Source organism: Epargyreus clarus, unplaced genomic scaffold, assembly GCF_041222505.1.
Source record: "Epargyreus clarus isolate Ecla_fem2 unplaced genomic scaffold, WU_Ecla_fem_2.2 ptg000004l, whole genome shotgun sequence".
Classification (NCBI taxonomy): Eukaryota; Metazoa; Arthropoda; class Insecta; order Lepidoptera; family Hesperiidae; genus Epargyreus; species Epargyreus clarus.
In genome coordinates, this window is record NW_027332212.1 from 13,190,522 (window position 1) to 13,211,529 (window position 21,008).

The window sequence follows — 21,008 nt, forward strand, 5'->3', positions numbered from 1 at the left end:
CCATATAAATAAAAAATGTTATGGGTGAACAATCCTTATCACTTGGGGGTGTAGTGTGTAGGACTCCCAATGAAATGTATGAAAAATAGATAGTAGCCCATTCTCAGACCTACTGAATATGCATATAAAATTTGGTGAAAATCGGTGAAGTTGTTTCGGAGGAGTACGGTAACTAACATTGTGACACGAGAATTTTATATAGAAGATTTCATAGTCCAATTTGTAATAAACTAAATTACATAGTAATCCCAGCGTGCAGAAGTGTACTACTGCTCTCGTCGGACACGCGAAGTACTCCTGGTTCGATCGTCGGCCAATCATACTTACATTACCGTGGCGAATTTTATTAGTTATCTTTTAAAAGAAAATACATTCTCAATAAAACAATTTAAGTTAAGTGAAACATAGTTGACTGTATACGAATATAAAATATCAATAGATTTATACTGCATCGGTTGTTTCCAGGATTCAAAGTCAAACCTCAAACTTCCGTTGCCAAATTTCTTACCACTTGATCCGATATTCACTAACATGCTATCTAAAGTACATACAAAACTAAATGAAAAACGGTAATTTCAATGTGCCCTATTTTAAAAATAATATTTATAAAAAATGTGTAAAGTCCACTCAATGCACGTCTATGTTCTGCCAAAACTGCGCTTTTAAATGAGTTGTGGAGAACGTGCGATGCAGTGTCAGGGCAACTGCCGGCCAATACACTATATTATTAACGCAATAATAATATAATAATCGATATTTATTACGAGAAAACTGTTATTGTATTACGGAAATTCCGAATTTCATTTGAAATAAAAGTGTTCTTTTTCGTAAAATAAATCTGAAAATTTAATTTAATTCTAATAAAAGTGAATCTTAAAATTGAGACGAGAGAAAGACTTTTATAAGTTCATGAGTTACATTTTTACAATTACATTTACATTTAACTGTAAATGTTGAGTATTGTTCAAATAATAGTGTAATATTAATGTAAGAAAGGAAAATCTTTTTTTAGCAAAATGTCTTTATATCATTTAATATTAAATGCCGTGGTGTTACTGTGTATAGTTGGTACAAGTGGCCAAAACGTTAATACGCTTAATAATATAAGTAAGTTTTTTTTGTTTGTTTGTTTCTTTGTTTCTAAAATATTATCTGTTGCGTGCATGTTATGTTAAAAGTTCGATTTTAAATGTTTTAAATGAAATTGTAGGACATTATATAGGACAATAATAGAGATTTTGTTTACTTGAGAATGTTTTTTTCCGTTAAAATGGAAAGAATTAAACTAATTATGCTGCCCAATGTATGTATTCAAATTAGGAGTATCTAGCAATTCTGATTTTCTGGTCACTGTCGTACAGAGATCAAACCAACCTAAAAAAACAAGACCCTAGAGTTTTTGTTTTTTTGTATAATTGGAGCCCTTCCTGAGGTCGGCTACAGATGTATTGCTACCCTTACGTACTGGGTTCGATGGCCTCGTATCTTACATCCTTCAACGCAACAAGATAGACTAATGACATATCTGTAAAATTTGTCATCGTAAGTGATTTTTTACGATATCTGTGTAAGTACGTGACTTTCTTTCGCCGCTTCTCCAAGACGCGTTCTTGCGATCTAAACCTCGATATTCATTAAAACATTTTTGATTCACGTTTAATAATTATATTTTAACACATTTAACATCAAAATTTCCGCGTGCCGGGGATTTGAATCTGAGACCTTGATTGATTAAAGAAATTTAAAACCAAGCATGCGGAATTAACTCGGCACCGAGAGCGGAAATCCGACATCAATACTTTCAGAATACAAAATTACAACCGTAACAGTTATAATTAATTTTTCATTTAATTTATTATTTTCAACTTTCATTTTTATATAATTGATATTATCTACTGTAATTTTAAATAATTGAAAAAATATTCCCCATATTCTTTAAGACCGGTAATTGTAAATGAAAGTTGTAGACTCCTAATCGCCAACATATCTGTATATCTGGAGATTTATTTATTTATTGTAACACTAACAGAAAGTTAAGCTACAAAAGGGCAAAACATAATGCCTGATGGCATTTTCTACCAGTCAACCCTTGGTGAATGCAGAAAGTTTGCGGCAGGTGTTAAATAACATAAAAAACATTATAATACTTAGTCTAAATATAAATATAAATATATTATATATATTATACATACATATATATATCTAAAATATAGCAATACATAAAAAATATATAACTATATATTATATAGGTGGTAATAAAAATGCTTTATCTGTCAGACGAGGTGCTCAGATGCTCTCGGACAAGTTTTTTAAATACGGCTTTGCTTGGAGCATTCCTGATGTGCACGAGAGATGATGTGATGTGATGTGAGATTGTGTATTGCAACACGCCGAAGGTCTAGTAAATCTCGCACAACTTAACTACATAACCGCTGCGTAATCGCTCTACTGATTATCATTAAGGTGGATACATACAAGGACCTTACGTGATTTTATCTAGGTAGGTATTTAATCCTATCTGGGGTTGATTACATATCCATGCGCGGCAGTAGCCACTTACCATCAGGTGGACTGCATGCTCGTCTGCTACTCCTAAATTATAAAAAAAATCTATTTCGGACGATTTATCACTTGTTTTTACAGGAAAAATGTTTTTCGAGCGTTTCCGGGTTCGTTCCCCGGCTATACAGATATCTAAATTAAAATTTAGATATCTGTTCTGGGTATGGGGTGGTTGCGTATTCGTTTTTTTATGTATACATGGCACCCATGATATAGGGAATCCTAGTGTATATTTTCTTCCAAACTCAGTAACTTTCGGACTTTGGTAAGTAATTCAGAATTTGAGATATCATCGGATATTAATGTCTTATGAATTTGTAGAATTTAAAACTGACTAATGTACGAAATAGACCTCCAAAAAAGTACGTTCACTTTCCTCTATGTATGATGTAATAAAAAATAATAATCAATAAACTACGATACATATGATTTGATACTCACTAAGCTATTTTAATAGTTAAATTTAATCGCTAGAATACCAAAACGTTTTCAACTTACAAAAGTTGTAAGAACAAAAAACGAATTGGAATGACCACATAAGAATTTTAAAACAAATAATTACTAATCTTTAATCAAGATTGAATTCACTTACTTTTTATAATTTTATGTATTTTGAGATTGACAATACAAAAGATTCAAATCCTTTCAAATACAAAAACATTAAGTGTTCTTAGGAGGTACATGACCCAAGGTAAATTATGCAAAAAATGCCGTAATATAAGCTTTCTACACACCGTTTTTCTTTTTTTTGGAGTAGCAAACGATCATTGAGCCCACCTGATGGTAAGTGGCTACTGCCGCCCATGAACATGTATAATCCATCCCTGATACGTTTAGTTTAAAGTGATTTATAGTGGTAAAATGTTAGTCCGCTCTGAAGTTGTTGCGAGGTGTTGCAACAACTTGCTATGGCGACGCGATTCATTTCTATATGCAGAGCGGACTAACAGTTTTACGCGGACTATATCAATGTAACGTTTGCGACCTTTCTAGAAGTCCGAAGTTCAAATCTCTAATACGTTATAATTTTTCGAAGTTACGTGAATCTTTAAAAGAATACTGAACGTCATTAAGAAACCTGAGAATTATTTTAAACAAATTATTAAGGTGTGTGAAGTCAATCAACGTACATTTATTTAATGTTGATTATGACCTAAACTTCACATTCTGAGTATACACGTGCCCTGCAGTGAGACAGTAAAAGGTTAATGATGACGATTGGTTGTATCTTTCCAGGAAAGCATTGCTTACCATCTTAGTCATAACCTAATTCACCTCCACGGGAATTTCTTCCCGTTATGTCAAAAATATTTTCGATCTTTTGTACTAAAACAAATAAAGAATTATCTTACCGTGTTTTGGGAAAAACATTACAATCGTATTGTTTATGGCGATTTTAAATTTCTCAGTATTGAACACGACGAACGCGCATTAAATACGTATAATGATGGATGTTTATCTTTCTGTTTGGTACTTCCTGTCATTGATAAAATTAAAGCATAAATACTATTATGTGATAACATAGATAATCGCTATCCAATTGACTTTGTTATCGGTTAACATATAGATAATGTATATCAGTACCCTTACCATGAGTTTTTACGTTTTGACAAATATGATTGTTTTGGTATTTGTTGGCGTATTTGCCCATACAATTTCCAATCAGCGCCCCTAGCGGATTGTATCGGAACTATAGTGTCAGTAACGTAACATTAAATGTGTAAATTGACAAAATGGCGCTTTATGTTTTTCCTCGCTTTTTGCGGACATGTGAGGCAGTCAAAAAGACTTGAGCACTTACTTATTGTTACGTTTACTCAGTCTACTAAGCAAACGGAACAGTGCCCTTACCATGAATTTTTACGTTTAGAAAAATATGACTGTTTTGGTATTTGTTTACGTATTTGCCCATACAATTCCCAATCACCGCCCCTAGCGGACTGTATCAGAACTATAGTGTCAGTAACGTAACATTAAATGTCTAAATTAACAAAATGGCGCGTTATGTTTTATCTCTCTTTTTTGCAAACATGCGAGGTAGACAAAAAGACTTGAGCACTTACTTATTGTTACGTTTACTCAGTCTACTGAAGCAAACGGAACAGAATAATGGATTGAGTAAACGTAACGTAAAATTGTGGGTTGTTTTGAAAACTCATGGTAAGGGTACAGAATAATGGATCGAGTAAACGTAACGTAAAATATGTTTTGAAAACTCATGGTAAGGGCAATACCCTTTGTAAATCTTTTTTAAAGAAGTAACATGAACGAACTTGCGGCTTATCTGATGGTGAAATCCAAAATGGTAAACCCAAGATAGGTTTTAAATCATTCCTGAGGTAAACCTGATTCGTCGCGATGTGGATGACTAAGTTGGAACGTATCATCATCATCAACCCATTAACCTCCCACTGCTGGGCATGGGTCTCCTCTCATCATGAGAAGGATTAGGCCATAGTCCACCGCGCTGGCCAAATGCGTGTTGGTAGACTTCATATAACTTTGAGATTTCTTTATTATAAATCTCTCAGGTATGCAGGTTTCCTCACGATGTTTTCCTTCACCGTTTAGCAAGTGATAATTAATTTCTAATACGCACATAACTTTGAAAAATCAGAGGTTTGAACCTCGGAGCCCTCGATCGAGAACGCCGAGTTTCTTAACCACTAGGCTATCACTGCTTTTGAATTCACTTTGTATCACTGAAGTTGGAACGTATAAGAGTCTACATTATCGCGTTTCGCAGTGCTAGGCAGAGGTCCCAAATTTGATTCTCTACCAAGCAGACTAAATCATAAATTTAGTTTTCGGTTGTGACTTCTTTTGCATATTCATGGTACCCACCTATTGTCTTCTTATTAAGGTAGAAAGGTTTTTCTTTTTAATATTCTCCATAAAATTTATTAAGCCACGCTTATTTATTTCATTAGAAAAGTTGGAACCCCCTACGCTTAGCAAAGTTATAACTACGCCCACTACTACTTCCCAGAAATATCCTTTTGGAACCATAGACATTATAATACATTAGTGGTGCCCGCGGCTTCGCCCGCATTTTAAAGAAATAATATGACATACGTAAAACGGAAAATTTGTACCTGCATTGGAATGACAGTGGTGCCATCTGTCGAAAATTGGTCTTACCAAGTCCCAAACCCTCGTGGGCTCTTGGACAACAACTTTGCTAAAGATCATCACTTGATCAAATGCATAGTTTCCGATTCTATAACTACTTACGAATTAAAAAGACCTTTTCCCACGGACTAAATTGTGAATCTAAACCATTCTCAAGTCCCCTTGAACACACACAACAAATTTCATCAAACTTTGTCCAGTGGTTTAGGAGGAGTTCAGTGACATACACAGTACACACGCACATAAGAAATATATATATATAAAGATTACGTCCATATGAGTTACTACCTTACCAATCCTTAAACACAATATTATTATAACCTCGTAAATGCTATTAAGAAGCATTAGACACAGGTAAAAACAATTTTTCGCATTCAACAACTACTGTTCAAGTTGATTACTTATGTAATAATGTCTTTAGAGTATACTAATTTGAGTCCTTCACTAATTGTTCACTTGTTTGAAGTAGGGCTCCACAATTTTTTAAGGACAATTTTATTAATATTTAAGGAAAATTAGAGTACCAATAATTTTTTAAATAAAAATTTCATTCGCAACATAAGTGTTTACCTATAAATCAATATCTAACTCATTTCGATATTTGTTTAAGCATGGATTGCACCCTTTAGGTCCGATATAGAGACTTCTATACTATGCCAATGTAATTTTGCTTATTTTATCTCTATCTCCAGGCTTATCTATGTCAAATTATACCTTAGTTTAATTATTACAACTTAATTAAACAGTATCGTAGATGTTTCGCTTAATGTCGACAAACAAAGCAAAAGTTTAATCCCCTAATACAGGGATTCTCAAACTTATTTAACGGGACTATTAGTAGGTACAGGTTTTGTTTTTTGCGTTACGCTTTTTAAAGAACGTACTTTTGAACAGCTTTAGACAACAACGCCCATTATTGAGTTTAAAGGTATGTATCCTTCAAATTAGAACCTTCAAATTGGACATTTTCCATAATTACGTAATTTTATTAAGATCGATTAAGAGGTTTCAGATAAGCGTATCCGAATACAGTAACAAGTGGTTAAACTATGTTTTTAAGAATAAGAACAGAATTTTGAAACAATAAAAAATAAACTGCATGAGAAGGGTCAGTAGCTAAGCTTTTATAATTTATTTTTGGCAAAATTAAAAAACAGGTACGTAAATTGTGCCTATCGTTTCGGGACTGCAAAGAGAGCAAAGATGCGAAGAGACCTATGCAAAGAGTCGCAACGTTCAACTCATCCCGGTGCATACTTTGGGAACCGCTGCCCAAATAAACGCGTAACAAAATTTTACAGGGACGAACAGAGGAGACTTGAAAATGGCTTCAATAAAGTTAAACGTTAACTTAACACGATCGTAAACAAACGGCGTAACCTGAACGATCGTGTCTTTGACCCGCGGGCTGAAGAAGGCCAAGGTGCTGTGTTGACGCTTACACACTTACCGTGCGAATTTTTAGTACTTTTATAGAAATTCGTTTCTTATGTTTGTTTTTTCTTTATGTTATTTATAGGGTATATGTATTTTTGTGATTATGTTTTTTATTGAATTTTAAAATGACAATGATATAGCTGTGTGGATATTCAACATAGAAAGATGCATTTAACACACGTACAGTGTAAAACATACAAAAATACTGTCCTATCCATTTTCCATTCCAAAAAATATATTCTTTATAGTTTAAACCATAAATAATTTGTTCAAAATATAGGTGCACGATAACCCGCGTAATTCAGTAGTCTTCACAATCTGATGCAAATAACATTCCGGGTTCGATCTCCGGTTTGACCATAATTATGAATGAAATGTTTGATATGTTTTATACTCAATTTTACGTAGGTATGTTTATGTAATTTCATATGTAATCACTACATAAGCAAAAAGGGAAAACTAAAATGAATGGAAAGCATTATTATTAGCATTAATTTTCTAATACTTTTTTGTATTTATAATGCACTGACGTAAAACGTACAAATTGTAGTGATACAATTATAGGTAGTGCACTACAGTGCATAAGGACCTTGACAAATAACTTTCAGCAACATAACTTCACGTAAATCATAATGCAATTTTGAAATACCGATCTTTCCGTATTCAACCTTGTTCCGCAGATAATTATGGTATCATTTGATTGCTCTATTGAGAAATTACCTCCAACACTGGAGAAACTACACTTAACTACTTATGGAATATAGTACTTGCTACTTACAGTACTTTGAAGGAGGTAGAACCCTTTGTGGTTGTATTTCAAAGGCAGAATCGCCACATCTATTGCTAATATCTGCAGTATTATCTTGTAGCGCTACCGTGTAGCTGTAGAGACATGCAAATCTAAAGCTATCTAACTTAGTCCTCAGGATAAGGGCCGTATATGTGGCCGGCCTCTAATCTTATCCAGGATTGATTACAGATGAAGGGTGGTAAGTGTGTTTCGCTTAATGTCGACAAACAAAGCAAAAGTTTAATCCTAATACAGAGATTTTCAAACTTCTTACTGCGATTACTTTAACAGATTTTTTTTCCGATGCCGTTCTAAAAGAAACACTTCGTACAAAAGTACTTTCGAAAGTAAGTACGTTCTTATTCAAAAGAACAGCTGTAGTGCATATTAAAATTTATTTTTTCCATAAAGACTAATTCATATAAGAACTGAGTTGATTATAGAAGAAAGGGTGGTAAGTGTTTTCAACTTAATCCTCGGAGATAGTAATGCATCGGAGTTGACCTCAGGTCGGACTCCATTTTTATTTCGGGTTGATAATTATAGGTAGATGTCCATCGTCAATGGTCATCACCAAAATGTCGTTTGCTATTTTAATTTAAAAATGGGTATATGTATAAAAAAAATTAAACCTCTTGGAGAATCTCATTTACCTACTTCTTACCAGACAAAATATAATATTTGCGTATTACATGACTATATTGTTTAGTTGGGGTTGATTATAGACATCCATCGTCATTGGTCACTTATCACAAAAATGTCGTTTGCTATTTTAATTTTAAAATGGGTATATGTATAAAAAAAATAATTTAACCTCTTGGAGAATCTCATTTACCTACTTCTTACCAGACAAAATATAATATTTGCGTATTACACGACTATATTGCATGTTAGATTATTTGATTTAAAAATGGGTAAGTGTATAAACAAATGTGGGCAACATATTAGAAATTCTCACTTACTTCTTATCAGAAAAAATATTATATTTGCGTATTGCATGACTATATTGCATGTTAGTTACTTAATAAATTGTTGCTTTTTGTGTTAATGATATTCATCAATTAAACTCACGTGTTGGGTATTTTTTTAATATTCTTACGTTACAATGATAACAATGTAGCGAATTATTCAAATATACTTTTTAGGCTCCGTTTATTTTTTGTCCCTGTAGTTCTGGGACCAGAATAGGGCTACGGTATCCCCTGCCTGTCTTAAGAGGCGACTATAAGGGACTTCCGTGGTTGCGGGTGGGAGCTCGAACCCTCCAGCAAGCGACCCCGGGAAGGACGGCGGTGTGTGGACGCATAACGTCGTAAACACACTGGTGTTTACGACGTTATGCGTACACACTGGCGGGAGGAGCGAAAAGTGCTCTTCCAGGGTAGAGCCCGATCTGGGTATCGCGCTTGGAGGACTCCGGTTGCATTCCGTCGGAGATACCGAAGTATTTTTCAACAAGCGTTGAGGACGGCCACCAGGGAGGTTTTAGTGCGATAAAAATCCCACATAATCCGGCGTCGCTCCCACGTCGTCGGGTACCTTCTGAAGGTTTCCCCCTCGTAAAGATAAAAAAGACGTATTGAACGGGTCAGACATGGGTCCCTGTCCCTGCCACACAAAATCATTATTTTTTAAGGATAATTAAAAGCTTGTTTGAAGTAATATGAAAAGTATGCTCATTTATTACAAAATACTCTAAAATATATAGATGCGACAGACATTCAACAATAAACAAAATTTGTAAATTTCAGATGCCTCGCCCGTAGCAGCTGACGAAAACAATCCGAATTACTGGATACAACAAGCACAGTTTACATTACGCTCTAAGGTCAGTTAATAAAAGAAAATATTATTATGAAGGTGGTAAAACCCTCTCTGGCTTGACCCCGAAAGTACCACTGCCGCACCTATTTCTGCAGTAATAAATGCTGCTGCGTTCCGCTTTGAAGTGGTAATCGAGACATACTTATCCGAGGCGTTACAACTTAGTCCTCAGGGGTATCATCATCATCCCATTATTGTCCCGCTGCTGGGCACGGGTTTCCTCTCAGAATGAGAAGGTTTAGGACATATTCCACCGCGCTGGTCAAGTGCGTATTGGTATACTTCACATACCTTTGAGATTTTTTTATAAATCTCTCAGGTATACAGGTTTCTTCACGCTGTTGTCCTTCACAATTTAAGCAAGTGATTATTAATTTCTAATTCGCACAAAATTTTGAGAAATCAGAGGTGCGTGCCTGGTTTGAATCTCCGACCCCTAGATCGAGAGGCTGAGTTTCTTAACCACTAGGCTATCACTGCTGCTCAGGGGTAGCGACGCTTTTATTGTCAACCTTAGCTAGGATCGATTCCTTCTTATCTAAGGTTGATTACAGATGCCACAAATGCGGCAGTAGCCACTTAGCAGTTTCGTACTTCGGTATCATAAAAAATGTATTAATAAACATTACTTGTTTAGCTATAGGTTATATTTTATTATGATTAACAAAAAGCGGGTGAAACTGCAGGTACTGCTAGTTAAAAATATAGATAAAATACACAATTATTTTCATATTCAATTTTTTAATGAGACAAAAATTAATCATGGCCTTCCAGTTGGCTCCCTTGAATACAAGAGTGGCGAAGAACGTGATCTTCTTCGTCGGAGACGGCATGAGCATTACCACGCTCGCGGCCACCAGAGCGTACCTGGGGCAGAAGTACGGACTCACCGGAGAAGAAGTGACGCTTAGCTTCGAAACTTTCCCCTTTACTGGATTGGCTAAGGTAAGTAATTTATAGCGTGATGGATGCGTTTAGATGGAACAGGAAGGGTACAAACTCTAAAGGGTGTGTTTTATTAAGTTTTCACGGATTTTAGGACTATTGCGTTCAGCTTAAAGGTGCTAGAATCCTTTGTGGTTCGACTCCGGCGGCACCACCGCCACACCTATTTCTGCCTAATAACATCAGTGTTAAGCGCTGCTGTGTTCCGTTTTGAAGGGTGTGGTAAGGGAGACATACTTTTCCGAGGCATTCCAGCTCAGTCCTCAGGGGTAGCAGCGCATCTGTGGCCGACCTCAGGTAGGTATATGTAATCCTATCTGGGGTTGATTACAAATGTCCATGGGCGGCAGTAGCCACTTACCATCAGGTGGGCTGCATGCTCGTCTGCTACTCCTATATTATAAAAAAAAAGCTACAGTTGTTCAAAGGCTGTAACACCAAGTCAAATCTAAAAACACAAAATATATAGGTCTGTCTGATATTCAGTTCATAACAATTACATCAACAATAACCTCTATTTGCTGAGGGTTGAATCATAAAAGACGAACTAAATTGAATAATGATACAAAATAAATCAAATAACTCTAACAAAGAAGATGAAATCACAAGCGGAACGAAACGTTAAAAAACATAGTATTGATATGAGGAACAAAAGAAAATAAAAATGGTTGAATTGAGACGAATATTTTAATCTACTGTTAATAGCGATATCAATAACCAATAAATAGTTTTCGATAAATAAAGAATTCAAAATCAATTTTATGTATGTGAAAGATTACAATAAACAATCATCGTATTTTACTTTATGTTAATAATATTATAAATTATGTGTTACAGTGTGTTACGCTAATCTGCGAAACCGATTTCAATTAAATGTATCATTTTCTAGTTCATTTCAGCTTAAAAGATAAGAAACTTTGGAACTTTTCATAACGCTGTTATCACGATTGTCTTTGTATTTTTACATGCATCATTTATATGTATAATCCAAATGGTTAATTCTGCTTTCCCTTAAATATTTTCACGAGTCTAATTTTAGAACAGGAAGAGTTTATTAGATTTTTACCGCACTTAAACCCCCCCGGTGGCCGTCCTCAGCGCTTGGTGGAGAACTCACAACTCTGTGGCTCTCCTCTTATATGAGCTGACCGCCCATTGGCTACTATGGCGTAAGCAATAGTTACGTAGGCTACCATTTATTTATTAACCCACTATCAATCGAGTGCTCAACTGGCTGTTTGATTTTATTAAAAAATCTGACAACAATCGATAACCAACGCGTTCCTATAGATGTGTAATCTACTAAATAGTCGTCAAGCAATATTTGACAATCGTGTTGAGCACTTAATCGCTTAAGCTACCAGTAGCTCAAGCAATCATAGCCCATGAGCGATCAACCTTACGTGACGTATTTTTTTTGTTCAAAGCACGTGTAAGGCTTAAATATATTTCACACTTACTGCGTCAATGAGAATGTAGTAGCGGTAGACTACTACATACTCTGCAAGTAGCGGCACTGCGTACGAGTACCTAAGCTTATTAGCTTAGGTACTCGTACGCAGTACGTACGTACTTAAGCTAACAGTTGCTCAAGCAATAGTTGCCCACGAGCGATCAGGCTTATATGACCTATTTTAATCTTCAAAACACGTGTCTTATAAGGCTTAAATATGTTTCAGACTTACTGCGTTAATGAGAATGTAGCAGACTCTGCATGTAGCGGCACTGCGTACCTAAGTGGGGTGAAAAACAACGTTGGTACGCTGGGAGTCTCTGCTGCTGTGGCACACAGGGATTGCTATGCGCAGCTGAACCGCAATAACACCTTTACTGGCATTATGGACTGGGCGCAGAAAGCTGGAAAGGCTACGGGTTAGGCATCTGTACTTAATACATAAATCGAGAAGTCCGATCTTACACTTCTTACGCTGTTTGTCCACCACAACCGTCACCGAGCCGATACCGATAATTAATGACGGCGCCGAAGTAGCGTACATACATTAACCATAGCAGCTCATCCCGGCCGCCGATATTCCGACTACATCGGCGTGACCGCTAGATCGGCACCGAGTTTTTGACGGGCCGATGTGACGGCAATGTAAAACACATTGGAATTTATCCATACACCGACGTTACACGAGTGACAGCTGGAACAAAATAAACCGCCGATATCGGTCGCAGTGGACAAACCATCGCCGTCGCGACATAATTAAAATGGGCCCCAAATAATCACGTTCTCGGTGCGGTGGACAAACAGCCTTACGGTGTTACCACAACCTCACCTATTTCTCCCTAATGCAAAAATAATAGTAGTGCTAAGCGCTGCTGCGATCTACCTTGAAAGGTGTGGTAACGGAGACATACTTAAATGGAACGTTGCAACTTAGTCCTTAGGGATAGCAGCGCACTTATAACTGACCTTCACGTAGATAAGTGATAAAAAAAAAATCACAAAATAACCATCAGAATAATTTATTGTGGAAAGCATAATAAGTTATTCTGCTTAAAAAAAAAACTAAGAAAAAAATGCTACTCTACGCATTTTTTTATAGCTTCACTAAAATGTCGAAATTTTCTTGATGTTCCTACATTATCATTAATTTAAATATTCATATTTTTTGGATTATGGTTTAATTAAATTAACGACAAGATGTTAATCGCGATAACATTTACACTGTTCTGTAAATTATGCACGATATAACGAAACATCGAATAACGATAAATATTTACATCTGTTCCATTATTCATGACTATTAATCTTTAGCGAAAAGAATGAATATGTAAATGTGCAGATAATAGTGCAGATGTCTGCGACATTTGTATGTTGTCTCTGGTAAAAGTTATGTTCCCTGATTGTTAGAAATAAAGTCCGTATTTGAGACTAATATGCCTAATATCATCATCATCATCAACCCATTATTGTCTCACTGGTGGGCACGGGTCTTCTCTCAGAATGAGTGGTTTTAGGTCATAGTCCACCGCGCTGGCCAAGTGCGTATTGGTAGACTTCACACACCTTTGAGATTCTTTTTTATAAATCTCTCTGGTGTGCAGGTTTCCTCACTATATTTTTCCCTCCCCGTTTAAGCAAGTGATAATTAATTTCTAATACGCGCATAATTTTGAAAAGTCAGAGGTGCATGCGATTTGAACCTCGGACCCCTCGATCAAGGGGCTGGGTTTCTTAATCACTAGGCTATCACTGCTTAATGCCTAATAATGCCACTTGTTTTAACAGACAATTTTTTTCACAACATAAATGTATGAGAAAATCATTATCCGTTAGTGAGAAAGCAAAGAGTTGAAAATAATGTCAAGAAATGTCAAGAGGTGACGAACATTATTTTTTCAAAGTCAATGATTTTAAGTGACTTTTAAAACTTCATTCTTCACCTAAAATTAGCAAACAATCTTGATTTAACAGTTATATTGACAGATTTTTTAGTTTTAGTATTACTTACAATAAGTGCCTATAACTAAAATGCCAGTCATTACATCATATTCATGTCAAGTAGCGAAAGAAATGCAAACAATCATATTTTTAAATTAAATTTGGTTCAGATACAGTCAAATATTTTAGCATATACAAAACCATGATTTCCAATTTTCGAGGAGAACTGATAAGAATTTTCCGATTTCCATGAAATTGAACCATTTGGCAGCATCATCGCCAGACGTATTTCTATCTAATAACAACACTATTAAGTGCTACGTTGTTCTAGATTAAACGGGAGCATATTTTTCCGAAGCATTCCAGTTTAGACCTCAGGGGTAGCATCTGTGGCCGACTTCAAGTAGGAATCTAATCTTATCTGGGGTAGATCACAGATGTCCATAGGCAGCAGACTGTATGCTCGTCTTTCATGCTGTATTAAAAGAAACATGACGAATAGATAATATATTTTTGGGAAGTCAGTTAAAAACCCCTAACCTTTCATCAGGTTTAGTAACAAACATGCGAGTGACGCACGCGACTCCGGCGGCGGCGTACGCGAACTCCGCCAACCGGCACTGGGAAGCGGACCTCGACCAGCCGGAGGATGCGCTTCGCTGTGACGACATCGCCAAGCAACTGGTCCGAGGGGAAGTCGGCAGCAAAATTAACGTAAGTTATCCACTATTAATCTTATTACTATACTATTTACGTATGTAGATATAATCCGCGCCAAACTGCTAGTCCGCTCTGAAATTGTTACGAGCAGGTGTAGTCATACAATTTGCTATGGCGACGCGATTCATTTCTATATTCGGACTTATAAGCGGACTAGCAGTTTGGCGCGGCTATACGCCGCTATACGCCATATTAGCAATGATAAGTGATACGTGTTTACACTGGTGCGAGGTTCGGATCCCGTTGATTTTTCAAAGTTATGTGTACTTTGAAGAAATAATATAATTACGCCCTTTCATTTGAACCCAACATGGCATCAATAAAAAAATTTTTTTTTTTCTTCATGACTTGAAGTCCTTTAAAGGGACCCATATACAACTGAATTTGATGTGACACTAGGAACTAGCGAACGATCAAGTCGCAACGTGTCTACACAAGGCCACAGTACAAATACATAGATCCTTATACTCTGGCAAGGCTAAACATAATATAGCTGTTTTTGTATAAATATGAGCATCTAAAGTTCATGAGCTTCTTTATATTTTCTAGGTGATTCTAGGAGGCGGCAGAGGTAACTTTTTCTCCAAACATGAAAGGGATGCTGAAGATGAAAGGGGACATAGAGAAGATGGAGTTGATCTAATTCGAGAGTGGATTTTTAGAAAGGAGAGAATGGGTGGTAAACCAACATATGTTTATAAAAGAAATGATTTGCTTATGATTAACGAAAAAGACTACGATAATGTGCTTGGACTCTTTACTAGGAGCCATATGCCTAATAATTATGATACACCACGTGATAAGCCAAGCCTCAGTGAAATGACCCAAAAGGCTATACAGATCCTGTCGCAAAATAGGAACGGGTACTTCTTGTTTGTGGAAGGTAATTATATATACAATTTATTTATTTATTAGAAATTTACTCTCATCATTTATAATAATCTGTGTATTATATTTAGAAGTTAAATTTGGTTTATATTTATGACCTTCCAATAGTATTTGTGGTTTTATTTAGTGTTCTTTAGTATTCAATGGGCTAGTTTTTATGGTAGTATCATATCTGTAATAAATTTGCGGAGAGCTTTACTTCAATAAAAATAGGTCGGCTAAACTAACTATCCTTACTTATATAACTTTAACTTTTAGACTTGGTCATAAGTAAGTACTTGATCAATATATTTGTACTAATATTTTCAGGAGGTAGAATAGACCTGGCACATCACGCGTCACGTGCTCATATAGCCCTAGATGAGACTGCTGAATTAGCGAGGGCCGTAGAAGCCGCAATGCGAATGGTGAATTTAGAAGAAACGCTAATCGTAGTAACAGCGGACCACAGTCATACAATGACATACTCCGGTCATAGTAGAAGGGGTGCCGATATACTAGGAGTAGCTGACTTAAAGGTAAGACAAGACGTATATCTTTTCAATGAATAAAAAGAAGAACTTAAAAAAAAGATTGTTTAAAATCCATGTAACTCCCATAATTTGGGTGAATCCAACAACTCGTAAAAAGTCTGTCAAGCTATTTGGACTGCGGATCACGCTAAATAATACATACGAGTACATACGCTCGAAAACATTACACGTAGCAATTGTTGCATTATACTTGAGTACTAGCTATAATATTTATTATATTAACTAAACCGAAGAGAAAGTTGTTCTTAAGCAATCATTTTGTGTAGAATGGACCAGTTAAAGTTTATATTATTCAAAGTTTGTTGAATTTTTACTCATATTTTAAGTATTGACAATAAAACGGTCAAAGAAGGCTACTTGGCCTTCAATCACGTAACGTAATGTCATTTTGAAGGTGATAGAACCCTTTTCGAAGAAATAAGATATTAGCCGTGTACTTAAGGCACAAACTTAAAACTTCCTGCATCTTGCTGATAAATAGATCGTCGGGATATGCGTCTAGAAGACTTGTCAGCGAGTGCACGAGGTATGGGAAAATTGGCATGTTAGAAGAATTTAACTAGCTCGTTAATATCTAATCCTACCTGAGGTTGATTACAGATGTCCATGGGCGACAGTGACCATTTACCATTAGATGGACTGTATGCGCTTCTGCTACTCCTGTATTATAAAAACAATGTTAAAAATTCAAGTGTAAAAAGATTCATAATGTTTCCACAGCATGCAACCGATCATCTCCGTTTTACGATTTTAAGCTACGCTAATGGCCCTGGCTTCAAACCCACTTCACACGACCATAGACACAACTTGAAATATGACGATATAGGTGAGTTTATGTGTTTATGCATTCATTTTATAGTGAGGTTCGATTCCCAGGTACAGAGGTACAGATCGCTCCCAAACGACGAGATTCGATGACCAGAAAATCTCACAGCACATGAGCCTTCTATCACCAGTTTTAATACCTCCAGGGTTGTCTACGAGGAGTAACAGTTCTCCATTACCAACAAACACCATGTTGACAACGGGATTCGTAGACTTCATACACTATTTATAATTTTATGGAGAATTATCAGCTAAGACACCATTAAACTAGCGTTCTTCGCAATATTATCATTCGCTATTTAGGATACATTTTCATTCACTATTCAAGCAAGGGACGAAGCAATGGACGGATTGATAATGTTGTGATATACAATAAGACCTACAAAAAGATCAAAATACTAATTAATAAATCTTACTCATAATTTCACAGGTGATATGAAATACAGATACCCATCTATGGTTCCAACGCATAGAGAATTGCATGCTGGTGATGACGTCGCTGTGTTCGCTAAGGGCCCCTGGGCACATCTCTTCTCCGGCAACTACGAGCAGAACTACATCCCGCACGCCATCGCATATGCGGCATGCATGGGCCCTGGCTTGACGATTTGTAAATAACTGATTTTATTGGATTAATAGAGAAATGTTACTTGTTGAAAATAGTTTGTAGATTTTATGGTACTAACACACACTTATATGATGGTTTACTTACTAAAATTTGGGGATTTGTTCATTTCGCGGCAATATACTAACTGAACATATACATATTGCATTTGGATGATAAAGTATTTTGTTCGGCAAAAATAAATTTCATTGTAATATCAATTATGACATATATTTTTGACGTTTATTTTATTTTGACCAATATATTACTTATATAGTTTAAAATCAAAATACATTTACAATGGCGTAGCCGCAATATAGAATGCGCTCGTTTTCATATTGCATTTGAATGTTACAATATTTTATATATTTATATATTATAATCTACATGTACTTAGAAACATAATAAAAAACCATAAATAACTTTTCACATATATTGTATTTGCATTTGTATTGTTACAAACAATGTATGATGAGATGAATTTGCGAATAGAAATTCTTAGGTGCTTGAATATATGAGTGTACAAAACGTGTTAAAAATGTTAGTTTAAGCGGAGTAAAATTGGTATGCTCTAGGTACGACTCTAAGAGGATATCAATCAGTCTATTTAAGATTACTTTGGCATTTCAACATACTATTCAGGGACTAAATTATCCTAAATTCTGCTTCTAAAAGCAGAAACGCATTTGTGATTCGTTTCAGAATTTTTGGGTGTATAAGGTAATTAGTAACCACCGCATTGGGGGCTGTATTTTTATTCTACTTTGATGTAAAAAATGAATGCGAATATGACTAAAACGATATTTTTATGATTGTAATATATATTTTTTTTAGTTTACAAATTTTCCTTTATTTATTGTCAATTATATAGTAAATAAGTCACAATATTAACCTCATAGAAATACAAAAACATATTGTAACATATTGTTTATTAATAGCAATATTTATAATAATTTGTAAAAAGTGCAGTGTATATTATACACGTCACAATTAGTTTATAATATTTTTTAATATTTTCTACTAACGGGTTTACTTTTAAAATATTGTATGATGTCAATGATATATCGTTATTTATTTTATTTGGGTCTAACTAATTTATCTAACGGGGTTTTATTTGACAAGGTATTATAACGCTAATGTTCTAGCACATAGAACGTTCCAACATAGTCTTCAGAAACTACCTTCGATTATTCTAGTACAAGAGAGCCCATTAGCTTTATAATACGTTGTTGATTCAATGAGTTGAAAAAGTGAACCAAAGTCAATTCCTTAATAAGTATGACTTTTGTATGTGAATTTAATATTTATTTCGGGTTTAATATTAAGGGTCCGACTGTGATTTTAGAATAAACATGTTATTTCAAATGTCGATATTTTATTTCTACTGTAATAATTAACTATTTATTAAGTGTCATGTACTATTCGGGTTTTTGAGCTCATGCCATTTGAAGTACGGAGAAATAAACCGAATTTATTTACACGTTATTCCGATAAATACTGTTAATTTAGTAGTCTTAATCACATAGTTTTACAGTCAGCAGCGAGAGTCATGAGCGCGCCCCGGCAAGATGTGGATTTTGCTTCCTTGGCAAGGTTACATTTTTGCGTCCCTGGCAATAATACACTTATTGCGTATCTAATGAATTTTGAGATTCTCATTGTTCTAAAGGGTCTAAATAAATTAATGAAATCTCATGTGCTATGTCACGTTCTTTTTAATACGCTTTTATTAGCTTGGATCGTTTGTCTAGGTCAACAAAAAGAAGAATCCACTCAAACTTAATATATCTACTAAGAAACTGACCAAATAGAAAGTGACTGACATCTACTGACTCAGTTCGAATTGGCCTTAAAATGTGACTTCGAATTAAGGCAGACTTTAATAAGAAGTGAAAGAATGTAAATAGTAGCTCACTCAAGTAAATACTTGTAGTAGTAATATTAATTGCATTATCCTCCTGGGATCATTCGTCATATATATATTACATAGAAAAGAAAAAAAATTAACAGTACCATCTGTCGATATTTGCGAGATCTTTTACTTTTATTCAATAGATAGAATGTTGGTCCGCCATTTTAAACTGTGATTGACTGACTGGATGATACTATTTTATTGCATTGTGTATTTTAAGCGAACGATGGTGTCACGGTCGGAAACACGTAGTAAGTAATTTTGAGATTTTTGTTCCAATATCGATGTTTTTATAAAAAATATGTATTTTTATTGTTTATAATAAATCATTTTTACTAAACATAAGTGTGCAATGTTTGTAGTTAACATTAATAAAATAAAATATCGGGTGAAACTTTTATGTCATACTGGTACCACATGAGTTCCTAATTACTACTGTGTATGGAAGAGTCCCAGTGTAATACTTGTATGACATAAACATTTTTCCCTCTCGTACTTCATATTTTAATGTTATTCTTGTTTGCTATTACGAGTTTAAACGATAACGAAATATCCTAGACTATGCTAGACGACTCAAAGCAAGACTTAACTGATGAAGATGACCTAAAAGACGTACCATTACAATGTCATGACGGCAACAATCACTCGTATTCTATTTCTTAGTATTCTTCGGATATTGAAGTAAAAGTTATAAAATTTTGATATTTTTATCGGGTCCTATTGAGGACCCGATAAAAATATCAAAGTGGCCCGTTCCAGTAGTTATAATTGTATAACTACTGGAACGGGCCACCCAAGAGCCTTAAGGATATACTTTGTGTGAATCAGCAGTCCGCAAAATTTGCGAAATACTTATATCAGATCAACATTTTTATTGTGTTCATTATTTCACCAATACAAAATTAGAAGACTTTTTGGAAGGAGGTTTTCATATAAAGATAACTATTCAACTAAAACAGAATTGCTAAGTCCTGCGAATTTTCTAATGAAAAAATGCGACGGGAATATAGGAATCATTAACTTGGAAAAATATTTCTCACATGGTGGTTGGAGAACAAACACACTGAACTCTGTCGTTACACTGAATTTGGCAGTAATTTCGAAAACCAAGGCATATTCATAGAAGGCTAAAATAAAATCCATACCAATCGAAATTTTCCGTTAACATACTCGTAAAGTACACAATTTAGTTCATTACTCCAACACTCCAAATATATACAGAAAAACAAAATGCACAGCAACTACAGCAGCATATTGTATTAAATGCAATATATATTTCAAGAAAACATAATTGTTTCTTATAATTCAACAAAAAAAAATCTTTAATCACCAATTTATACTTTTTGTAACCATATTTTGTGTTCAGTTATCAATTGTGTCATAACAAAAACGTACAAAAAATTATTAATTTTTTTATGTTTACTCTAAAAATGTTTATATAATCT

At 35.0% G+C, this 21,008-nt stretch overlaps 1 protein-coding gene across 1 annotated transcript; it reads left to right on the forward strand.

The window, feature by feature from the left end:
• Positions 1 to 704: 704 nt before the first annotated feature.
• LOC140757604 (membrane-bound alkaline phosphatase) lies at positions 705 to 17,759 on the forward strand. The gene is made up of 9 exons (XM_073093435.1): positions 705 to 1,107; positions 9,673 to 9,749; positions 10,520 to 10,690; positions 12,370 to 12,562; positions 14,632 to 14,795; positions 15,351 to 15,684; positions 15,999 to 16,207; positions 16,943 to 17,048; positions 17,478 to 17,759. Exons 1-9 carry the CDS (start codon positions 1,017 to 1,019, stop codon positions 17,663 to 17,665), a joined length of 1,533 nt encoding a protein of 510 aa, XP_072949536.1. The 5' UTR covers positions 705 to 1,016; the 3' UTR covers positions 17,666 to 17,759.
• The last annotated feature ends 3,249 nt before the right edge of the window (positions 17,760 to 21,008 follow it).

What these genes read in the sequence shown, in the direction of transcription:
- LOC140757604 (XM_073093435.1), top strand. Translation starts at nt 1,017, where the DNA reads ATGTCTTTATATCATTTAATATTAAATGCCGTGGTGTTACTGTGTATA. An exon ending in AGTTTACATTACGCTCTAAG is followed by an intron (nt 9,750 to 10,519) that starts GTCAGTTAATAA and finishes ATGGCCTTCCAG; the next exon opens with TTGGCTCCCTTGAATACAAG. An exon ending in GAAAGCTGGAAAGGCTACGG is followed by an intron (nt 12,563 to 14,631) that starts GTTAGGCATCTG and finishes ACCTTTCATCAG; the next exon opens with GTTTAGTAACAAACATGCGA.